Source organism: Actinia tenebrosa, unplaced genomic scaffold, assembly GCF_029948245.1.
Source record: "Actinia tenebrosa isolate PJP-AT-01 unplaced genomic scaffold, QUT_ActTen_1.0 PGA_scaffold10__47_contigs__length_13832649, whole genome shotgun sequence".
NCBI classification, from domain to species: Eukaryota; Metazoa; Cnidaria; class Anthozoa; order Actiniaria; family Actiniidae; genus Actinia; species Actinia tenebrosa.
Window position 1 is genome coordinate 992,052 of NW_028292570.1, and position 22,060 is coordinate 1,014,111.

The window sequence follows — 22,060 nt, forward strand, 5'->3', positions numbered from 1 at the left end:
TTAGGGAAATATCAGTTTGCCGAGTTTGGTAGGTGGCCGTAAGATGTAAGGATTACAGGAATGGGAACAGTGGTCAATATCTTGAAATCCACATCTCAACCCCCTTGCAAGGGGTGAGATGGTAATATCCACCAAAATAGGTTCCAGCCATTAGACTGTAAAGGCAATTCGGCTTGGTCATTCTCTAGGGGATCTGGTGAATAAAGGTCCAATAATAGACACCGGGAAGGAAGCCACCATAAGGTCCCACTACTGAGGCAACATCTCTTAGGGGTTACACGCACCCTTATGAATACAAAACAGAGCGCTTTGCATCAATTTAAATTTCTTGCTCTTTTGGGAACATGGAGACTTGCATGTTGATTGAATTATGATAAAAACCTTAAAAATTGAAACCTATTGGGTTAGGGTTTGTATGACTAGTATCATGAAACAGTGAAGCCCAGGGATGTGAGCAAGCACATTGTCCTCTCTATTGTGTTTTGAGTACCTCAGATGAGTCAGCAAGTAGCAGGATATCATCAATGTACCCTACTAAACTGGTTACCTTTTGATCTAAGTGATGCATAAACTGGTTTTCATTAATTTAGTGAACACTCTTGGTGCACTTGATAACCCATTGGGCAGACAGGTGAACTCATAAACTGAGTTTGTGAACACAAATCTGAGGAACTTTCTATGTTTGTGGGCTACAGATACTGAATAATATGCATCCTTGAGATCAAGTACTGCCATCCAAGACCCTTGTCTTAATAACTGGGGTAGCAGATTGTAAGGATTCCATCTTGAAATGATGGTAGGGTAACATGCTCATTGAGCTTTTTTAGATTTAGGATGAGTCTGTGAGATCCATCCTTCTTTGGTCTTGTAAAGATTGTTGAGATGAATTCATCCTTACAATGAGAAGTTTTCTCAATAACCTGTTTTTTTGAAGAGTTTATCAATTTCTGTGGCAATTAATTTGTTCTTCACCCTTGGAAAACTGAACAAAAGGTGTTGCAGTTTGACAGGGAATAGTGTCAAAGGCTATATGATAGCCAGTAATGATATCAAGGATGTTAATATCAGAGGTGATTTGCCTCCAATTATCAACAAATTTAGTTATGTTGCCTGCCTTAAAATTTGTGGCACTTACCAGCTCATCAGAGCTAATTGGGTGTGATTTCAGGTTTATTTGGATTGTTGTTGTGGTGTTTTGGAGCCCTTCTGAGCTTCTTTCCTCCTCCAAGGTCTGTAGCCTTGGCCTCTGAAGTTTTTTGAACCCCTCTGAGAGTATTTGTAGGATCCACCACTATTGTTGTTCTGTTTGCCCTTTGGTCTGGAATTTAGGTCCAATTTTATTTTCATCTCCTATATCTTTGAGCTGTTTCTGGAGATCATCACCAAAGAGCATATCTGAGAAAGGGACCTGAGGAGAGCATAGGACTGCATAGTCTTTTCCTATGTCTGTTTTCATTAGTTGTTTTCGCTGCATGTTTATTTCATAATTGACATGAGTTAATAGTGATAAAGCCTCAAGGCCCATTTCTTCATGTCCTGCAGCTGTTCTTTGTCCACACGTCCTGTCATGGAGAGGTCAGTCATGCGTGCGACTGGTATTATCCCCTTTACTAAGGCCTGTTGTATCTTATACATCTGAAGATCTCTCTTCTTGGTATACTCACAAAGTTTACGCCAGATGCCTTGGTTCACCCGTGTAGGTTTAACATTCTGGCAGTTTTCCAGCCTCTCTTGACGGTCAATTTTGTCTTTCAGGCCCTTGTCAGGTATACGATGCCTGAACATTTTATCGACTAGTTTGGCTAGCTGTTTGTTTTGAAGCTTAGCCCCGACAAGGTCGTCCGACTCATACTCTTTTTGTAGCTCTGAGAGCGTGTCGTCGAGTGAGTCATCTGAATCATTTTCGCCATCTGACAGCCCTGGCTTCAAGAGCTCATTAAGGAGCTCATTTGTGTCGCTGTCATCCCCTGTAATTTCTGAGGATGATTTGCCTTCGCTCGTGGAGTGATGGCCGTCATGGTGAGATTTTTTGGCGGGAAGATTCTCGGCATCTGTAGATTGTCGTTTAGCCGGACCTTCCCTTTTCCCTTCACGGAAGGGGCCTCTTCTTTCTGTGTAAGATGTTTAGTTAAATTTAGAATGGCTGATGTTAGTAGTTTTATCTCAGAACTACTGCCCTCTGTGGTATTTTGGTGGCTGGACTTCGAGGAGGTCCTTTCTTGTATACTCGTGTGGGCCGCAGGATTCTTAGGCTCGTTCAGGTCGTCCCCTTCCACGTCAGATTCTAGATTCACATCTTCTGGAGGTTTCGGAAGTATTGATTTGGCCGTATTGTCCATCTTTGTAGAGGAAAATTCCAATAATTGGTATTAAACTCAACGTGAGTTCTCATTTACCGACTGTTCGCTCGGACGTCAAACTCGCACTGAGCTCGGATACTCAATGCTTGCTATCTCACGTGACCTTCGATTGTATGCAAATGCGAGGTAGATTTATTTGCAAGACACAGTTTTCTTGAGCTTAAAAGTACCCTCAAAACAAGTGAGAATTTTACCATGGCCGATACAACAGAAAAGCGATATTTTCACTGTATGTGATGTCAAGATGATATTGTTCAAGATTGTGAAAAAACATTCTTAGGTAAATGTGTTTTTAAGTTTCTACGATCGATCAAATATGCCTAAATACGTTGTTTCAGAAAGGATCGTTTTTGCATAAATTAGCAAGTAAATGACTGCCAAAATTAAAAGAATATTTGTCAAATCTTTTATAAGCCGTTTGCACGCCGGGTGATCTGGCATGAAAAATCGGACATTTAGGTACCGCGATCATGCTGCAAACGGTCAGCGGCATTCTTAAAAAGTATAATGGCGGCTTGCAATAATAATTTTACAGTGGAAAAAGTTTTAGAAGAAGTTTTAGCAGAATCTGGTTCAGAAGGCAGCGAAGAAGAATCACCTAGTCTCGAGGAGGTATTAAGAAGCTCTGTGAAGAATTTTTATCCTCTTAGATCTTCGGTAGATTCGTTCAACGCTTTCCAAGACGAAGCTAGTGAAGTACTTAGGGAAGTTTACAGACGCCATCAGGTTGGACTGTTAGACGAACAGGACAAACTCTTGAATAAAACTATCAGTGTAAGACCTGCAGTTGCTTCCGAGATCAGTTTGTGGCTTAAGTCCATCAAGAGACGAATGACAGGATCACCGAAAGCCAAAAACTCCTGGTCAATTGAACTAAGACGTGGGTTGCCAAAACAAATATTTACAATCATCATCGAGGCTTGCTCAAAATCTTCTACGAATTTTGGTATAACAGTAGAGTCTTCTGTACTGAAATTCAATCAGAAGAAGCGCTTAATTCGTGATTTTTCGAAGTTATCTGGGATCAGCGCTACTGAAGTTAAAGATATGCTGCAAAAGACATTCAAAGGCAGGCGAGAGGGATGCAAAGCAGAACTTTTGGTGAACAGTGAGAAGCCTTTCATTTTAACTTACGATGAAAGAAACTCGAAAATAGTTATCAATTGCCATTATGGATACTGGAATGAACTTGGATATGGTTTTCACGATTAATTCACCAGACTTATAATAAGACATTTTATTTTATTTGTTATTATTATTATTTTTTTCTTCAAAATACTTCATTATGCAACATAGATTACATTATTATTGTCATCAGTTTATTTGATTTTCTTAGACCAGCCAAGTACAATCTATGTAAGTATATGATCATGTGTAAACACTAGAGTGCTTGCACTAAACCATGAGCAATAATTGTAATCAAATAATACTAATTAATACCAATTTTTGCTTTGTTAAATCAGTTCTCTAGCCATTTAGTAGCATCTAGTAATTGTCCATTATATCCTCTATGTATTATATCCTCTATATATGAATATTTTGATATCAAAACCTTAGATAATAAAACACATTTTTATAATATTATATATAAAAATCTATCAATCTAAGATATATATTATAATCTCATACCAATGAAATGTTAATAATAATAAACTAGATAAGAAACACATTTTTCATAACATTGTATGCAAATCTAGCAATCTCAGGAATGCACATGGTTAAACAACTCAAAGGGCCAGGCCAGGTTTATAGCTTTTGGCCTTGACACTGTCATGTATAAAAGCCATGAGCTTGTCACCACAGAAAGAACATTCTTTATCTCTAGGATCTGCCTTTTCTAGGCCACAATAGCAGAAACTATCATATTCAAAAACTCTCGAAGGTATGTAAACTTCTTTGCTTTGTGAGTATAGGCATGGTACATGGTTGTGCTCGGGCAACCATATTGCCATGATAAACTCATGTCTAAATATGTCTTTCCATCTTGTCTGATATGTGGAATTTTGGCTCAGCCTGTGCAAAGCAACATGTTTAGCTTCTCTACCCTCCATTGTGACTGTAAGGAGCCCTTGTTTGTAGATATCATACACATGCTTTGCATGCACAGGTAAAACATGGCCAATAGTCCAGATGGTTGGATTGATGGGGTAAGGAAGAAACAGCTTGTTGGCATGACAGTACTCTCTGGCTTTAGTTTCAAGATTACATAAATCAGCATCTTTGACTTCAAATCTGTTGAAGATTGAGCAGCAGTCTCTCAACCTGATGCCTATATAAACTAAAGCCAGGACTGTTTGCCTTTGCTTCTTACTATCATCCTCATGACTCAGGTGCCTTATAAGTCTCATGAAATTATGGCAAAACATCCTTGACTCCTTCCCAGTAAACCTGTATTGCATGTCCCCCTTTTTCCCTTGTGTTTCATTATACCACATCCTAACTTTCTTTGCCAGTCGGGTTGCCTTCACTTCAAACTGCAAAGCAGTTACAACTCTAGCAACACAGATGTCTTGAGGGATATCAGAAAAAGTTTGTGTGAAGGTTTGAGCTTGGACTTTCCTAATGCTTCCTTAAATAAAGCTCTAAAAAATACTGCCATGCATTGTTTTTCAGATGCAATGGTTCAACATGAGCTCTATCAATTAGTCTCCCTATAAGAGGAAGAAGTTCCTGGCGGCTCTTCTGGTTAGCAATAAATTCTGTGATACTAGTTCTTTTAGTTTGCTTTGTAACCTGTTTAGTTTCTAACTTTTTCTTGAAATTTTCCACAAGCTTGACTACTTCAACCCTGTGTTTATAACTCCATGGCTTCCACATGTGATTTTGACCCTGGCCAAAAGTCCCATGTAGGTCACCACTATCTGAAAAAGTAACATTTCCAAATGAAGAAAAAAATCTAGCAGAATTGGACAATTCTCCTCAAAGCATGGCTAGCATTTTCATGTCATTGGGGAGCTCAGAAAATTTGAATGTCACATGTAAACCCTGTACTTGAAAAACTTTGCTTTCTATATCCACAATCGGTTTGTAAACAGCTTGAACATATTTTGTAACTGTCAAAGAGGTTTCCTCACAGTTTGCACCAGACTAAAAAATTATCATTACTAGATGCAACCTTTTTTCCTGTATTGAGGAAACTAATTAGAAATGAGCAAGCTGTTTCATGCTTTCCAAAAAGCCAACCATCCCCCCCAAAAGCAACCTTGAAGTTACCTTCAGTTTCACCAAACCATCTAAGACTATCTTTCTTTGAGTTGCTTAAATAGAAGTTAGCAAGTCTTGGGAGAAATTCTCTCAGGTCACGAAAACTACCATTTATGCTAATTTCATCATCACCTGATAACAGCTCTTCAACTGGAAATACATTGCCAATATCTATAGCATTGATTTCCTTTATCAACTGATTATAAGTAAGTAATTTAGGAATTGTACAATTCCCCAAAAATTTCAGACCAGTTCGACCACCCCTTTTGCGTTTACTGGATGTCATAGAGGTAGCAAGACGCACTGCCTGGTACTTTCTCTTACCCATGACACCAGCAGAATAGTATGCTGCTATACTTCTCAATACATTTTGGAGTGATTTAGTAAAATTATCTATTTCCTTTTTTTGGACTTTGTTTATTACATATTCTGTGACTTTCTGGTTAGTCAATACATAATCCCCTAGCTCATTAATCTTACACTTCTTTTGCAAGGTGTCAAAGAGTCCATCTAGTGCTGGCCTTTTGTTGCTGTTTGTAGCTCCGTATATTTTTTGGGCCAAGTGGAATGTTTCTTCATTTCTTCTTTGGAGAGTTTTCTGGTTACAAGCAGGACTGTTTAGCAATGTAGGAGACCTGACTCTTTTTGGAACCTAAAATATCAGAAACTATGTATTATATATATTTTCATTAAATAAAGGTAGAATGCACCAAATCAAATTATCTGAATAAAAAATACCTTAAGAGGAGGTGGTGTTGTACATGCAGATGCTTTCTTAGTTGATTCTCTTAGTTGGTTTTCCTGCATTTGCAAGATGAAGAAAATGTAAAATTTTAATGAGTAAGAAAAATTTAAAAAAAACAAAACAAAATAAGATTAATAAAAACTGCAAAGTAAAATATAAATAAGACAGAAATTCGATAGTTTATCAAAAGACAAATTCCTATTAACTTTTAACAGTAATTATATCAAAAAGGTAAGGAGAATTTGAATGTAGATCACAACTCGTGTAATATATTTTTTCTATTCCTTATAGCATTTTATTCAAGATAGTCTTGTTCCTAGCCTTTCTTAATAATTCAGAAACTTATCGGCCAATAAGCTTATGAGTTTAATTTCTTACATTTATTAAGTTAATGTTTTTCAAGTCCGACACTGCTGTTCTTAACTTTCAATTCAGATTTAAGCTTAACTTAAATTCAAAAATGTTTAAAAACCTTACCTTATTTTTCAATCTCCTGACCTGCTGCTGTAAGGTTTTAATAGAAGACAAGGAATTAATTTTTTCTTCCGTCAATTCCTTAAGAACTTCGCGCTTTCTCCTTACAAAGCTGCCCACATCGAAGCGATTATTTCTCTTATAAGGCATTGTGCCACAGTCAGCTGTGAAAGAGTACAAACTGTTGTGACTATGCTATAAAGGTGGTCCAGATATATAATTATTTCTCGTTCTGATTAGGTTTGTATGAAAAATAAAAAACATACGATTCTTACCTGATAAACATGGAATCCATTATTTACCTCTGTAAGATTTTTGGATTGGAAGCAAAAAAGTTTTTTGGAAGAGAAGTCTGCCAATTTCACAACTTGTCTTTAAGAAGCCATTTTGACTCGAAGTCTGCCATCTGCAATTCGTCGATTCTTAAGTTTTACAGCTCAAGTTTGGTATCAAAATGAAGCTTAGTTCGCGTTCTTTGTAAATTTCCCGCTCTTTGCTTTGTCAAAGCTATCCCAAGAAGCTCAGCGACCCGTTTTTATATCAAAATAAGTAGTACCCAGTCTCTAGAAAAATTATCCCGGTCAAGATATCATATTTTGCTTCAAGTATATGTCCGGAAATCCGAGCCAGATGACCCGGCGTCTTGAGACATCAATACTTAGCAAATTTGAGGGATTTTTCTGAAGAAAGAGCAGCATTTACTCCCTACCGCTTCACAAATCATGAATTCTAGGTATAGTGACGGTCATCTACACAAAACCGCGAAAGCGTTGCGTGACCACTGGCGGCCATGACCATTGGGGATAAAGAGTTCTCCTCAAAAACCTTATTTTTTTGCCGGCCCAGCCACTTGAGGACTAAAACTTAAATATCGAAGCCCCTTAAACTATGCTTTCTTTTAAAACAATATCCCCCTCTTGTATGCATAACAAATTTATGTAATATAGGAATGTAAACTTTACTCTTCTCACGAACGCATCAAAAATAATAGATCGGCTCATGTTATACGCCCTCGTATTGTGTGTGACCCTTGAGGTAACATTTGTCTAGTTTCAGAGGCAGATCCAGGATATTTTTGAAGGGGCTCCAAAAAGTACATTCAATCAGTGACGTTATTTTTGAGGTCATACATACCGCTATATTTGTACGTTGTAACCTTTCAAAACGCAAACATAACAACTTGATTTGGCTTTCAATTTATAAACGTACATAAGAGTTATGACTTTCAATAGAAAATTATCTGCAATATATGGTATGTTAAAAAAGGGGAAATAACGAGTTGTAAATGGGGGTCCGCAGCCCTGGACCCCTCCGTTGAATCCGCCCTTGAGTTACGCGAGTGATTTCGGTATCGGTAAGTTATCACATGAATCCCGCTCAATATATACTCGCGTCATATATATTGTATTAATTTAGGAAACAAAAACTAGTAATGTCGGTATAAATTTTTTTTCTTATAAAACGGCTTTAGTTGAAATGGTTGTTTTTCTTGTGAAAAGATGTGTACGGACGAGTGGCGTCAACGTAGGATTCCTTTCTTTTCTTATCCTTTTTGCTGGTGTCCACGTGTTGCTTTCATCGTGTTCTGCACAGCAAGCTCACACAGTTTATAAACATCCAAGGATATGGGGTGCTGTATTAATATGGCATTCTGTACTTCCTTGTTCATTTTGTCCAGAGCCTTTCCTGGAAGCTTGTCGTCTACTTGTGCATCTATTTCGGCGGGGACGACATTTTTCTTTGGCAATCGTGAAAAAAACCACTTGTTTAGACGTGAGGAACCCATCAGAACTGAAAAAAACGGACACCATCAGAATTCTTGGCCTTCCTCAAGGACTTTGAGGAAGGCCAAAAATGCTTTCAGTTCGACCCCGTTGAGCTGCGCCACTCCTGTACTTGCGGTGGTGATAAGCGATGACAGTTTTTTTTTTTTTTTTTTTTTTTTTTCGATGTCGTTGCAGGATCAACTTTATGCCCGGTCTGCTCACCAATGTTAAACTGGGCCATTAGATAGTCTTTCTGCATTTCTTTAAGACGCTTTCGACCTTCGTTTGATTTCATTCCCCAACCCATTTTGTGATCGAACCAAGCTAGTACTTAGAGGGTCCTGAAGGGGTAAAATGAGTGCTGGTATTATCCTTCTTTGGTGCTGGGAAAATAGGATATCATGCACTGGGATTCATAAACAAAAAACATCAAAAATGGGCTCGGGCTAAGAATAAAGGGATTTGAACTGGGATTTGAGTAAATGTTGGGCTTGTAAATGGGATTAGGAACCCCCTTCAGGACCCTCCATTTTTCATAGGAATACGCAGAGTTAATAGAGGGGAGTCCCCTCTACTAACTCTGGAATACGTCATCAGAGCCTTGCATAGGTTTGAACGGCCAGGAGCTGCCGCTAACACGAACGTTATACTTTTAGATACTAAAACATAAGGAGGAAGACGCACAAATGTAGTTAATAACGGGAAATAAAAGTAGTATTTTCGGTATTTATTTGGATACATTAAAAAAAAAAAACTCACATGCACACACAGTATTTATTATCCCGCCGCCGGTGGTCACGCAACGCTTTCGCGGTTTTGTGTAGATGACCATCACTATACCTAGAATTCATGATTTGTGAAGCGGTAGGCAGTAAATGTTGCCTTTTCTTCAGAAAAATCCCTCAAATTTGCTAAGTATTGATGTCTCAAACGGCTTATAAAGGATTTGAAAAATATTCTTTTAATTTTGGCAGTCATTTACTTGCTAATTTATGCAAAAACGATCCTTTCTGAAACAACGTATTTAGGCATATTTGATCGATCGTAGAAACTTAAAAACACATTTACCTAAGAATTTTTTTTCACAGTCTTGAACAATATCATCGTGACATCACATACAGTGAAAATCTCGCTTTTCCGTTGTATCGGCCATGGTAAAATTCTCACTTGTTTTGAGGGTACTTTTAAGCTCAAGAAAACTGTATCTTGCAAATAATTCTTCCAGAAATTCTTCGTTACAGCTACATGTCTGAAAATCATTGTGAGGCATATAGAGATACCATATTTGAAGTTTGTTAGGTTAGAAAGGTCAAGTATTGATTGTATTTCGTACACGAGATCGGTGATTTATCTCAATTTCAGAGTCGTCAAATTAGCATATTTGCCTATCTGCATAAAAATTCTAATTTCTCCGGAACAAAAAAGAATTTTTCAAAACTAAGTGCACAGGGGTTAATGTTATATGATAGGGTATCTAACTTCAAAGTATAAACAAAATCGATTTTTTGACTGTTGCCACAAAATTTCGAATTGCTCTGGTTTTTACGGACAGCCGCTCTTAACTGGCTTACTCCGGGTACATGTAGCTGTTACTATGTGCTTGGCTGGCCTTGGCTGTCTAGGTGGGATGTTTGGCTTGAACCTCATACAAGGCTTTGTGATGCTGGCATTGAATTTCTCCTTGGTCATGTGCCCTGACATGAGACTGGCTGCTGAGGAGGAAAATGTTGGCTTGACTGCTTTGTCACTTACTCCCTTGCTGGTGTCAACAGTGGTGCTGGTGCTGGTGTTTTTGGCTGCTTTCCTCTCTTTCTTCAAAAGACTCAGCATACTGAGATCGTCATTTGCGTAACTACTATACGTTGGGTACGCGACGTCTACACTTAAAAAGTGCCGTGCCATGCCAAACATCATGACTATTCTTTTCAATGACATGTCCATATTCTTTGATCTGTTTAGCAAGTTCTACATTCTTATTCTCTTCTCGCTTCACTTCTCATTCTCCTTCGACCCTTTAACGATCAGACGCATATTTCACACTTAAAATGATACCTGTCGACTGTTTCAGTTGACCAGAAATTTTTATAAATTTCAAATTTTGGAGTTCTTCCAACACATCTGCGTCTACTTCTGTTTGCGCATTTTCAGATACGTCATCTCTTTGTGGCACAGGTCTGCTCAGCGAGGGATGTTTCTGAAACAAAACTAGTATGGGAATTAAAGTTTTGACTTTGCTCAGACAAGTCTCTTTCACTACATACCTGAGATGAGTCTTCCACTCAACATTTCCACTCAACATTTCTTACTCCTTCTTCAACACGTCAACTTCACAAGTGAATTTCTTCACTTCGCATTGCAAATGACTAAGTTCTTTGAGTACGTTGTCATTCGGAATGCCAAGTAAAACTTCACTTCCAAAATGTGATATTTTTTGTATCTTGCTATTCATCGTTAGCTGCTTTACATTTGATCCAGCTGCATCCTGCTCACCTTTAGCATGGGAGGTTTCAAAGTGCGAATTCGATTTAAACTGTTTATTGAAAAACGATTGTTATAATATTACATTCAAAAACAAAAATTAATCCCATTCAAAGATCTTAGTCCAGAGTTCCTAACAAAGTGTTCACAATAGTATCTTTCAAATGTTCTATTCCTAAGTTGTTACAAATTTTAACCGTTTCCCGATGAAACCAAGTAAATAAGTATGTAGTAATTTTACTTTTGCCAGCCAGCCTCTTTACGACTTGTTTCATTGAATCCATCTTCATGCTAACAAATGTTAACGTTAAGGAGGCCTGGATGTGGTTCATTCTGCCCATGATATCTTGTGTCACGTTATCAATGTCGCAGACACATGGTGTTGGGCACCGGAGCCCGCCAGGTTAACTGCTCAGCGATGTACAATAAGTTGGTAGTTTTCTTTATTGAGAGTTAACTAACCGTCTAAATGACACGTCATGACTCGCTTGCCATAAAAACTAAAGAGCAAATAATGATGTTAAAGCCATGTTTAAGTGATACAAATGGTTACACTTACGTCTAATCTTGTTTCTAGGGGTTTGAGAAACTAGTACTTGCACGCCTAATTGAAAGTTTTCTCCGCCCCGTTGCAGTCTAGCTCTACTGCGATTGACTACTAAGGTTGTACTGCTAGGATTGATTGAACGTACTACAAGATATTGGCACCTAACTGACACACTAGAATTCCTTACCTATAGTAATACGCAGGAAAAGCTAAAATGGAACAAGCCGCAAGTAATTGACTTTTGACTCTATTTCGACATTCCTAAGATAAATGATTATATTGTTAGTGATATAATGTTCTGATTAAAGTCCCTATGACGCTTATTTTTTGTCATTTTTTTAACAGTTGTATTAAAAGTAGAAGGTCTTGGGAGACTATTCGTTTAATTTTTTTACTCTCAACGATATAATTTTTTGATTTTGAGCGCTTTTATTTTGACTCCATAAAAGTTTGGACGAGCTATTGGGGACCTGGTACCTAGTGACGTCACAGGAGTAAGTTGTTTGCGTCTTTTCACCATAACTACAGTATCCTGAAGCGTGTTCCAGGTTAATAAGTGAAAGTTTTGCCTTGTTTTCTGTAAAATGTCCTCCGAAAGCCACTCTTCAGACTCAAGCGAATATTCAGACGACTCGGAGTGGAATTATATCCCAGGAGTTTATAACATAGAATCGGAAAATCAGATGGCGGCTGCGGACATTTGCTTTGATGAAGAAGAATTTAGTGGCCCATATGCAGACGAGCCTCTAGCAGAACAAGACTGGCTTCTTGAATACAATAAGCGCCAAAAAGAAAAAGAAGAAAGGCTAAAATCCCTAGAAAGACGGTTTTCAGGAGTTGAAGCTAACTGGTAGGTTAACAAAGTTATAACTGGTCGCACAGTACTTTGGTTATGTCCGTAATGTGTCGTATTTTATCCACGATCCACGTGAGTTTTACTCCTAATATAAGCTTTCATGTCTTCATAGGTGTTCTTGTGGTCATTGCTGCACTGACCTTTCACAAAATCCAAACGAATGTTATTGCTGAATGGATTTGGACAAGACTAGCGAAGCTCTTAGCTCGTTGTGGGTTCTGAATGAAGTTCGAGAGCCGCCGCCATGTATCACTCTACATCCAGGTTTCACAACCGTGTGCCTAGACAAATGGTCATTGAGAATGGCTGCCGCAAAATATCGGACCATTGATAAGAAGACATATAAGCAAACGGGATCGGAGAATTCGTAAGTGAGCGTTTCAAGTTACGAAATTCTAAATGAGTTTGGCAAATATTTATACCGCCTAATTCGCTAACTTGGTCCTATCACATGGTGGCAGCATGCAGCTGATATGCTGTATTCAGAACTTACCAACTGCTTAACACTCTATAAAAAATAGACCTTCCCAGTCTCATAAACAACAACAATAAATCCTCCCCCATCCTGCCTTCAGCACAAAAAAAACACTATGTTGTCTATATATGACCCTCCCCATGTTCAGCCAGCCAAAATTTACATTTTCTCCTTTATACAGCTAACACTATTAATAGCCTGAGTCGAAATATGATGCATCTGTCCAATATTTAATTCTTTCTAATTTGTACTTTTAAAATTCCTGATTTTCTTTATAGCTTCTTAAGGAGCGTGGCCTACAGGGAATATATCTTTCTTGTCCATGGGCGAATTGGCAAAACTAGGTTGCCATTACCTGCATGTGCTTACCACAGAATCAGAAGTACCTTCAAAAGTGAAGATGACTTTATAGGATTCCAAGAAGATGATAATGAATAAATTATAGAGAATGGTTTTCATACACCCATGAAACAGTTACTAACGTCATACATATTTAATTAGTAGGCCCTAATCCCCCCCCAGGGGGGATACTCTGCCTGGATTTGGGTAGGGGGAAAAAACCACTCTATCTGTCAATTTGAAACATGTAAGGATATCTTGTGGTGCCAAGATATACCTCAAAAATAGTACAAGAAATATTTCATTATTGAAATCAACCAGAAATGGCAATACACAACAGTAAATAATAATAACATCATTTTTTTCACTTCTGATTTTTTGGACACTCTACAACATTTTTATGTCCTTTCATTGGCTTGTTGCAAAGCCGGCAGTGTGGTTGTTGCCGTTCTGTTCTTTGTTGTGCAGCTGCAGCAACTTGAGGTACTATGAGAAAATAAAATCATATAAATACACATAAATACATAAATACATATAAGTTTTTCTTTTTTTTACATTTTTTTGATAAAAAATAAAATACCTGCAGCTGTTGGGGGAACATCCTGGGCAACCATAGACTTTCTTTGAATTCTCTTCATTATGGCTTCATTTTTTGGCTGTTTCTCCAGCATCGTATTCATTGGTTGTGGTGCCATGGTCACCAATTATTCAACTGCCAATGCCAGTGTTCTGTTTTGTTGTTCCACAAGAAATGTGTTGTAGATCTCTTCAACATAATCTTTTTTTTTAATGAATAGATTAATCAAAAATTATCAGATTAACAAATATCCATAATAATTTCAAGTTTTGGCAATAAAGGTATACAATATACTTAATTCATGACTTTCATGACTTTGATTGGAAAAAGAAACAATATCAATTTCAAAATTTTGATTTTAAATTTATTTGTTTGGTTTTGGTGATTTGTTATGATTAATTATTCTTTGACCTTCAAAAAAAAACAACAACAACAAAAACATTCACGCACATACCATAGTTTGGCTGGACTCTAACATTTTGGACAGTTGCCTCACCATTCTTAAATTTTGGATAGACTATCTTGACCTGGTCGGTGCCATCTTCTCTTTTTAATGTTTCTCGGTGAAGATCGTAGTTGAAGTGTGTGGTAGCTATAATATGTCTTGAAGGGTAAAGATACAAATGCAAAATGTGAATTTCTGTATAAAATATTATTTCAAAGAAAAAATTATTTTTTATTGGGGACATGTACCATCTCCAATAGTAAGTAAATAAAAAAAGACTAAAGAGGCCAATACCTTACCTACAAAACATTCCTGAATAAGAGTAGGCAATCATTTTGGGAGCGTAGTGGTTGAGCACAGAATGAAAACCTTCCAAGGAACTAGTTTGTTCTAAAGGTGATATCTTCTTGATGCCATTTACAAGAGATTTCTTTGTTAGCCCTGCTTTTAGTTTTTCGAACGCCACAGTATCTATGAAAAATGGTGGTAAATTTTTAGTGTATGATATTTTGTTTTGATTTTCTGGATAATGTTAACAAACCTTCTTCAAGCCATTTTCTATCTTGAATGTTGTCATCATGAGCACACTTGTTGAATAATGGGATAGGTAAATCTTTGTGTCTGTTAGTTACATGGTAGAGAAATGACTTAAACTTTGCCCATATTACTTCACCATTTCCTGTCAAGGTTGTTGTGGCGCTCCAAAATAAATGGTTCTCGCAGGGCTTGATCCAATCCAATATTGCAGAGCAACCACTGATCTTTGATATCTTTGTGAGAACTTTGCGAATTCCTAAAATAAAATGAATACATTATATTTGCTTAACGCTCCCTCATATGTTTGGCAATTGCTAGTCCACAGCCTAAGAGGTAATTCATGCACTCTTGAAAGCCAAGGTATTCCATTGCTGGACTGCTTCCTGCCACATTTCTCTGTAAAAAAATAAAAAGGCAAAGTTTTAACAAATTCATTGGTAAATGAAGTGGAATTTAAATTGTGGCAATTTCTCCTTTCTCTTAAGCAGTACCACAAAAGATCCACAAGACATATTCATATTATTTCATTAGGTTGTAATTGGAAGCTTACTTGAATTAAAGAAAATGTTATAATTGAGGAAATTGTGCAGGCAAAAATAGAGTAGGCACAGTATTTTGCACTGTGTCCCATGCTATCATGCCTGCCATCTCCTGCAATAATGATATTTTCTCCTGTTTCTTTCAATTTCTGGAACATTCTTTCTTGATGCTTTTTCTAGAACAGGTACACGGCTGGAAACAATTTACTCTATGAAATAAAAACAATAATGTCTTAAATACATAACACAGACAGGAGAGGTGAGTAATAATAATTACAAAGAACAGAAAGAAAATAAAAGGGAGAGAGGGGCAAACAAAAATACATACAACAGGGTAGGTAATACCTACCCTTTGATGTCTGACGTATGTTCTCAGTGAAAGGCAGGATAACCCCATATGTTTGAACATCTGCATAACCTTGGAAGCTGCACTTCCTGACAGCAAAATCCCAAAACATAGTAAAAAGTTTCCTGCAGCCATTCTTGTCCCTGGCATCTGAGGCTGACTTGACCAAATCTGTACTGGTTTAGGACATGCCTTGTTTTTGCAAATGGTTTGAACTTCGACCATCGTTCCCGTTTTTCGGGTCGACACAACAGGGTGGTCCGTTTTGCAGACATGGCAGATATTGAACAAAAGCAGGAGCTTGGAAAGAAACACAATGTATTTAGGTTGTTCTCTCAGATTATCCGACCAAGTTCTACAAAAAAATGAAAGACATCTCTTCATTGATCTAACAGAAACATAGAAGGTTGATCAAAGAGATTATTTTAGATGGAATACCTCTTGTCCACGTCTTCGAAGTTGTCCTCTTCCTCTGAGTCGGTCTCGTCCGTTCCAGTTTCAGGTTCATATTCTGTTGCTGAAGAGTCGTCGCCACTTCCGAAATCTGGTTCTTCTGGTTCCTCATCTTCTATATACATCTCCTCTTGATCATCACTCCTCTGTACATGTACTAACTCTTCGCTCTGGAAATTTTCATGTTCTTTCAATTTTGTGGAAATACTCTCCATGTCTAGAAAGAACGACGGAAGCAATGTTTTTTACTTTCCCGCAAGTTGTGTTATATCGTAACGCCAAAAATAATTATCTTACCCTCTTCCATTTTCCGAATCAAAGATAAATATCTTTCTTGCTTTGTCTTCAGGTCAACAATCTTGTTTCTTAATTTCCGGTTCTCGTTTGCAAGTCTTTTACATTCAAGGCACGAGTCTGGAGTTTGTGTGGACACATGACGAACCTAGATGGTAAAGGACAAAACATTTTGTAAGGGAATATTTCCACATAACTTTTAAAATGCAGTAATTATTTTGGATAAATTACCTGAACACAGATTTGTTCTAATGATTCATCAGGCACCACATTCTCAGCATCCTGAACCGGAATCGTACTACCGCAAATCGAGTCGTCACCGTCGCCGGTCGATGAACAACTTGGTTCGCTTGCAGTTTTCATAACTTCTCTAACAATCTAAAGATGTAGGAAAAAGAAGAAGCATTATTGGAGACAACAAAATATCAATTACCAGAAGGTAGCGCGAATAAGTTGAACCATACCTAAAATAATATGATTGTTACATACCTTGCGTGTTTCACGTAGATCTGAAGACGGCCGTGACGCGCTTGAAGAATCTTTTGCCGGCTGATGAATTGATGGCACTGGAACTACCCCTACTTCGTCTGAAATTAGCCTTGGAACAAACGAAATAGTAGAAGGTATATCCAGTGGTCTCCTGACAAAGTCTTCTGGACGAAAATGCTCGGAACATACACGAGAATTCGTGGTCGGACTCCACTTCGCACGTTTGGTCCTGACAAACCGAAGCCACTGTCGCCGTCTTTTCCTTGCTTCAGGAGCTTCATTGTCCTCGAAGGGGATTTTATACAGTGAAATCTGCCTCTCTGGATCAGGAGTGTTCGAACATCCTCCCACTACACACCGATACGGCATATTTATAACGAGAATAAAACAGAACTCACCAACTACGAGCAATTAATTATACACGGTATGTAATTTTATGGCAACTTTACTGGATTCATATTGTGTCTTACTCCGGTGACGTCACAGCACAGGCTCCCATAGGCTTCCTTTTGCTCGGTCAATTTAACACAGGAAGCCCAAAATTTAATTTTTTGCCACTTTTAAAGCTCTTAAGAAGATACTTTTACAATTCATACTCGAGAATTTTATAAACGAATAGTCTCCCAAGACCTTCTACTTTTAATACAACTGTTAAAAAATTGACAAAAAATAAGCGTCATAGGGACTTTAAATGTTATTGGTGTGTTGACATCTTATGCATACACTGTAAGCAGCCATTGATATTTTGGTACAGGTATAAACTTTGGTGGTTCTTCTAATACTGGTGGTGTAAGAAGTCCTTGCTTTGATGCATCAGCAAAGTATTGCACACAGTCAAGTACTGGGAGGTTCTCTGTAGACACTTCTCACTTCGTTCAGTTGGTTAAGCAGCAGAATAGAGCTGTTGCAAAGCCTCTCTGTCTAAATGGTCTTATTACTCTAACGTCACAAATATAGTGGTATGTTAACAGTACTTGAAACTGAAGCTGATGTCTATGATCAAGCTTTTTTACGGTGCCTGTACTCCAACTGATGACTTTTCTCTTACAAATTCTACATTCCCGGTACTCAGAGGCAAAATTATAGTGACCATCAAGGTCCAAACCTTGCACATTATTTATTTTGTTGGACTTCTAAATGTTCCAAAAGTCTAGAGAAGCTGGAGAAGAAGTTATCAAAATATATGTGGTGACGCCGGTTGAGAATTGGCTTAACCATGTTCATGACAACATGATAGTCAAGTCCAGACTTGTATACCCAGTCGTCATTTGTTTCACGCTTTTTTTTTGCGTGCAGTGGCTTTTTGGAAGGACAGAGAAAAAGTGACGACTGGCAGATAACAAATTCAAGATGGAGTGTTTTAGCGTGAAAACTTGTTTACGAGAAGAAAGGCTTTTGACAGTGCATTTTTGGCAAAAATCTTCCTTGCCCTCATGAAAGTTGTAGAGATAGTGTTGTTACATATTCTCGTGATGGAATCGATCAACATTATAGGACGATTCATAAAATGACTATAACGCAAAGCAAAGAATAAAGAATAAACTTTTTCGTGTTAAAAAAAGGGTTTCTGAAGAATATAATCGAGAACATGAAAGTTGATCACGGGATTTTCGCTTCCACTCCATAGCAACAATGCAGAAAATGCTGCAAAACTTCCGACCTCCCCCCCACCCCCCAGTACCCAACCTTATAATTTTTGATAAAATATATTGGCAAACTAATCAGTAATACACCCATTCTCACTTAAGTAGGACTATTAGGGGGTTTTCTTTGACGAAAAAAAAGTTTATTGTACAGTTTTCTGATGTTATCCATGCGAAAGCTATGGTATTTGAGTGTTTTATCCCGAAGTTTGCCGGGCACATGTTGAGTTTTTTGGAAGTTACAGCCAATTATGTAACCTCACCAATTTATTGCAAAATGAATACAGAAATCGGGAAATGTTCCTTCTAACACTAAAATAGTAACGTCAAAATTAAAACAACTATTTTGTTTTTACATAAAATTGAGTTTGGGGGTTTGATGTTGGTCGTTTTTTGTGCCTTTTTTAAGGCATATCATGAAAAAAGAGTTTTGCGGTATTAATTACTGATAAAATAATCGGCTTTTTTTATTACTACTTCATATATTTTCTTTTATTCTCAAGGTTGATTAAATGAAATGCAAAAAGACCTTTGATATTAATGTAATAGAGCCTAACAATGATTTAAAATCAAACTTTAATGTATATCATAACATGTTTCAGCTGTACAGGGCTGTGCTATGTTTATCTACAGTAAAATAAGAAAGCGAGAAAAAATCTAATTTGAATAAAAAAACATTCGTTTAAAGAGACTTCCATTTCAATGTAAGCCTGTGAATGACGTTGGGTAGTTTGGGTAGCAAGAAAATCGTTTCTCTGCAGACGGTCTTGCCATAGTCTAGCTTTCTGGTCTAAGTTGAACAATGCCATCATACATGTGCCTTTGTAATGTTCAATGACTTCAAACCTATAATCTGAATACAACCTCAAAGCGGCAAGGTTCTTGAAAGAACCCACCACTAACAACACCACCACTTTAGTGACTTGTCTTTCGTGAACCAAAAGAATGAGTGCCTGTAGTCCACACGTTAAAACCATATCCCCGACAACCTTACCTTTCGCACTTTGACTTCTCACACAGAACTGAAGTTCATATGACCCCTTTCGAGAGGTTGAGAAAAATTCTTGCACTGCAGAATCCATCCCATGAAAGGCATTGATATTTTGACCCACCAGAGACCGTTCCAAGAAGGTTAACAGCCCAGCTGGTAATTGAATTTCGTGATCCACAGCCACGATCAAAATCCTTTTTAGCCTATTGCTGTTGGCTAGCATTATAAATATAAGTAGATTAGTTTTTTCCTGGAATGTATACAATGAATGAATCAACTATATTTAGCATGAGTTCACATCCCTTGCCTTGGTTCACAAAAATTACTTACCTTCTATTTGACTCGCTACTAGACTAACTTATCGGGCCTCGGAATGGTCGAGCAAACACCTCAGCTTATTATCAGATATTGACACTGGAAGTTCATCATAGCAAACCTAGGGGGAATCTAGATTTTAATGTAAATTTGGCCTAGAACCCTTCCTATCTGTAATACGAAATAAAAATCTCAAATCTAAAAACTGTTGTTCGCTCCATCTTCCACTCCCAACTCTACCCCTGTGGAATGTCAGTTCTTGTCAGTTCTCATGAAGGTAAGCAGAAAATAGTTCTGTTTTATATGTAAATGTACGATTTGTTCTGTTTTTAGTATACAAACCAATGTTTAAAAACTGATCCGCCATCTTTGTTGAAAAGAAAACCCTTCACCTGGCTACTAAGCTCTTCCATAGTCCTTTTTCTTAAAGAGCGACACAGGGAGATACGACACTCAATGTTTGTAAATGTAAAGTCCTGCACATGTCAAAGAAAAGATCTGAAGTCGACACCAACCAGTACCACCTTGGTAACCAGGACCTCCAGCAAGCTAGCCACATCAAAGACCTTGGAGTCACTGTCACAAGTGACATGACGTGGGGCAAACACGTCGAAGATATGTGTGGCAAGGCCAATAAGACACTCGGCCTCCTAAAAAGAATCTGCGGAAGAGACATCACTGATGTAAGAACAAGAAAACTTCTATTTTGCTCGTTGGTGAGGCCCAAGCTAGAGTACGCCTCTAGTGTTTGGTCGCCATACACTGCAAAACATTGCGGGCTGATAGAGAATGTACAACGTAGAGCTACCAAGTTCATTTTGAACTATCCTGAGGACAAGACATACACTGAGAGGCTCAGCTACCTTGAACTGCAGCCACTGGAACACAGAAGAGAGATGACTGACCTTGTTATGCTGTACAAGATAAGGAATGGGTCTACAGAAACCCAACTTAACAGCATCTGCTTCCAGTTACATCAACCTACAAGACGCGTAGCTTTGACAAGAACAACCTCGTCCAACTTACAGCACGCTACAAGCAGACCTACTATAGGTCCTCTTATCGACCCAAGAACTGTAGAACTATGGAACAGCCTACCAACTGAGCTGAAAACCACGCCAACGTACTTGACGAAATTTAAAAAGTTAATTTCTGAACACTATGACCAGAAATTATCATCCTATCAGCCACCTCAGTTACTCATTATATAATCAATTAGTCTAGTATTTTTGATAAAATATGTAATGTTATAACTTTTAGACCATTCCTCCCTTGCTATTTCTGATTTTTTTTTATAATGCAAAAGAGTTCTAAGAAGTTCAATGTCCTTGGAGAAATTCAAAAAGCTTATTTTCTCACTATATAATGAATTAGTCCAGTATTCTTTGATAAAATATTTTAGGTCATAACTTTTAGACCTCTTCACTCTTGCTATTTCATACTATTTTTTTCATTATGCAAAATTGTTCTAAGAAGTACTTTCTGGTATTTTTTCAGTTTTACTACAATAGGGGAAGGTTGTCAATTGGGACGCAAGTCCTGTATCCTCCTCCTGTCACGTTTTATCATAATAACCTTTTTCACTATTTTTTCCTTTTCATCTCTATATAACTACATTTAGCTCACTTAATTTATTAGATCACATATTGTACCTCAGGTTGTAAATAGTGACGAATAAACTAAACTAAACTATAGTGTTCTGTAATTGCCCATAAAGACGTAACATGATGTTTGGCGTGAGATTAGCAGTTAGGATAAAAAAATTGACTTTACGAAAAAGTTCCACTCTCTGAGGCGTTGTCTCATGGCATCAGTGATGTCATGGCTTATGGCTTTTGACATCGCACATTGAAATTGCTCTTGTGAGACGGTCACGCTGCCGGGCCTCGGTTGTTTTATTGTCTTGTCACAGGCTTGGTTAGTGAGTTCTTTGAGAAACTAGAAAAATAAAGAAAAAGAGCTAAAGGTTAAAAAGTATGCAAAACTGTAGTAAGTAGGCAGGGTTTTTTAAACACCAAAAGAAACAATTGGTTTTAACATTCTTGGATTTACTTATATATGGAGCGGATTGAAAAAACCGGGTCGAAAGTGAAACGGGTCTAAATGACCGGATACTATTTGAAGACTCAGTGGCCCGACTAAATGTAATTTTTTTAAATTGAGCCAATATAGAAAAGTAAGTTAAAC

General features: G+C 37.7%; 4 protein-coding genes and 2 pseudogenes across 4 annotated transcripts; 2 read left to right on the forward strand and 4 right to left on the reverse strand.

Annotated features, from left to right (window-relative positions):
* Positions 1-1,291: 1,291 nt before the first annotated feature.
* Positions 1,292-2,339, reverse strand: LOC148912683 (uncharacterized; annotated as a pseudogene).
* Positions 2,340-4,087: 1,748 nt separating this feature from the next.
* Positions 4,088-6,933, reverse strand: LOC148912684 (uncharacterized; annotated as a pseudogene).
* A 4,983-nt stretch (positions 6,934-11,916) lies between these two features.
* LOC148912685 (uncharacterized) lies at positions 11,917-13,722 on the forward strand. The gene is made up of 2 exons (XM_089026446.1): positions 11,917-12,424; positions 12,543-13,722. Exons 1-2 carry the CDS (start codon positions 12,159-12,161, stop codon positions 12,601-12,603), a joined length of 327 nt encoding a protein of 108 aa, XP_088882572.1. The 5' UTR covers positions 11,917-12,158; the 3' UTR covers positions 12,604-13,722.
* A 75-nt stretch (positions 13,723-13,797) lies between these two features.
* Positions 13,798-15,451, reverse strand: LOC148912686 (uncharacterized). The gene is made up of 5 exons (XM_089026806.1): positions 15,445-15,451; positions 14,808-15,059; positions 14,566-14,737; positions 14,276-14,424; positions 13,798-14,022 (listed from the first exon to the last, which is right to left on the reverse strand). Exons 1-5 carry the CDS (start codon positions 15,449-15,451, stop codon positions 13,949-13,951), a joined length of 654 nt encoding a protein of 217 aa, XP_088882932.1. The 3' UTR covers positions 13,798-13,948.
* Positions 15,452-16,113: 662 nt separating this feature from the next.
* On the reverse strand, positions 16,114-17,296 carry LOC148912687 (uncharacterized). The gene is made up of 4 exons (XM_089026808.1): positions 16,925-17,296; positions 16,667-16,813; positions 16,439-16,583; positions 16,114-16,358 (listed from the first exon to the last, which is right to left on the reverse strand). Exons 1-4 carry the CDS (start codon positions 17,291-17,293, stop codon positions 16,114-16,116), a joined length of 906 nt encoding a protein of 301 aa, XP_088882934.1. The 5' UTR covers positions 17,294-17,296.
* A 3,059-nt stretch (positions 17,297-20,355) lies between these two features.
* LOC148912688 (uncharacterized) lies at positions 20,356-21,084 on the forward strand. The gene has a single exon (XM_089026809.1). It carries the CDS (start codon positions 20,356-20,358, stop codon positions 21,082-21,084), a length of 729 nt encoding a protein of 242 aa, XP_088882935.1.
* Positions 21,085-22,060: the final 976 nt, after the last annotated feature.

What these genes read in the sequence shown, in the direction of transcription:
- LOC148912686 (XM_089026806.1), bottom strand. An exon ending in TATTCAGGAATGTTTTGTAG is followed by an intron (nt 14,425 to 14,565) that starts GTAAGGTATTGG and finishes TTACCCTTCAAG; the next exon opens with ACATATTATAGCTACCACAC. An exon ending in TAGAGTCCAGCCAAACTATG is followed by an intron (nt 14,023 to 14,275) that starts GTATGTGCGTGA and finishes TTAAAAAAAAAG; the next exon opens with ATTATGTTGAAGAGATCTAC.
- LOC148912687 (XM_089026808.1), bottom strand. Translation starts at nt 17,293, where the DNA reads ATGCCGTATCGGTGTGTAGTGGGAGGATGTTCGAACACTCCTGATCCA. An exon ending in TAGAACAAATCTGTGTTCAG is followed by an intron (nt 16,584 to 16,666) that starts GTAATTTATCCA and finishes TTTACCATCTAG; the next exon opens with GTTCGTCATGTGTCCACACA. An exon ending in GATTCGGAAAATGGAAGAGG is followed by an intron (nt 16,359 to 16,438) that starts GTAAGATAATTA and finishes CGTTCTTTCTAG; the next exon opens with ACATGGAGAGTATTTCCACA.
- LOC148912688 (XM_089026809.1), top strand. Translation starts at nt 20,356, where the DNA reads ATGTCAAAGAAAAGATCTGAAGTCGACACCAACCAGTACCACCTTGGT.
- LOC148912685 (XM_089026446.1), top strand. Translation starts at nt 12,159, where the DNA reads ATGTCCTCCGAAAGCCACTCTTCAGACTCAAGCGAATATTCAGACGAC. An exon ending in TCAGGAGTTGAAGCTAACTG is followed by an intron (nt 12,425 to 12,542) that starts GTAGGTTAACAA and finishes ATGTCTTCATAG; the next exon opens with GTGTTCTTGTGGTCATTGCT.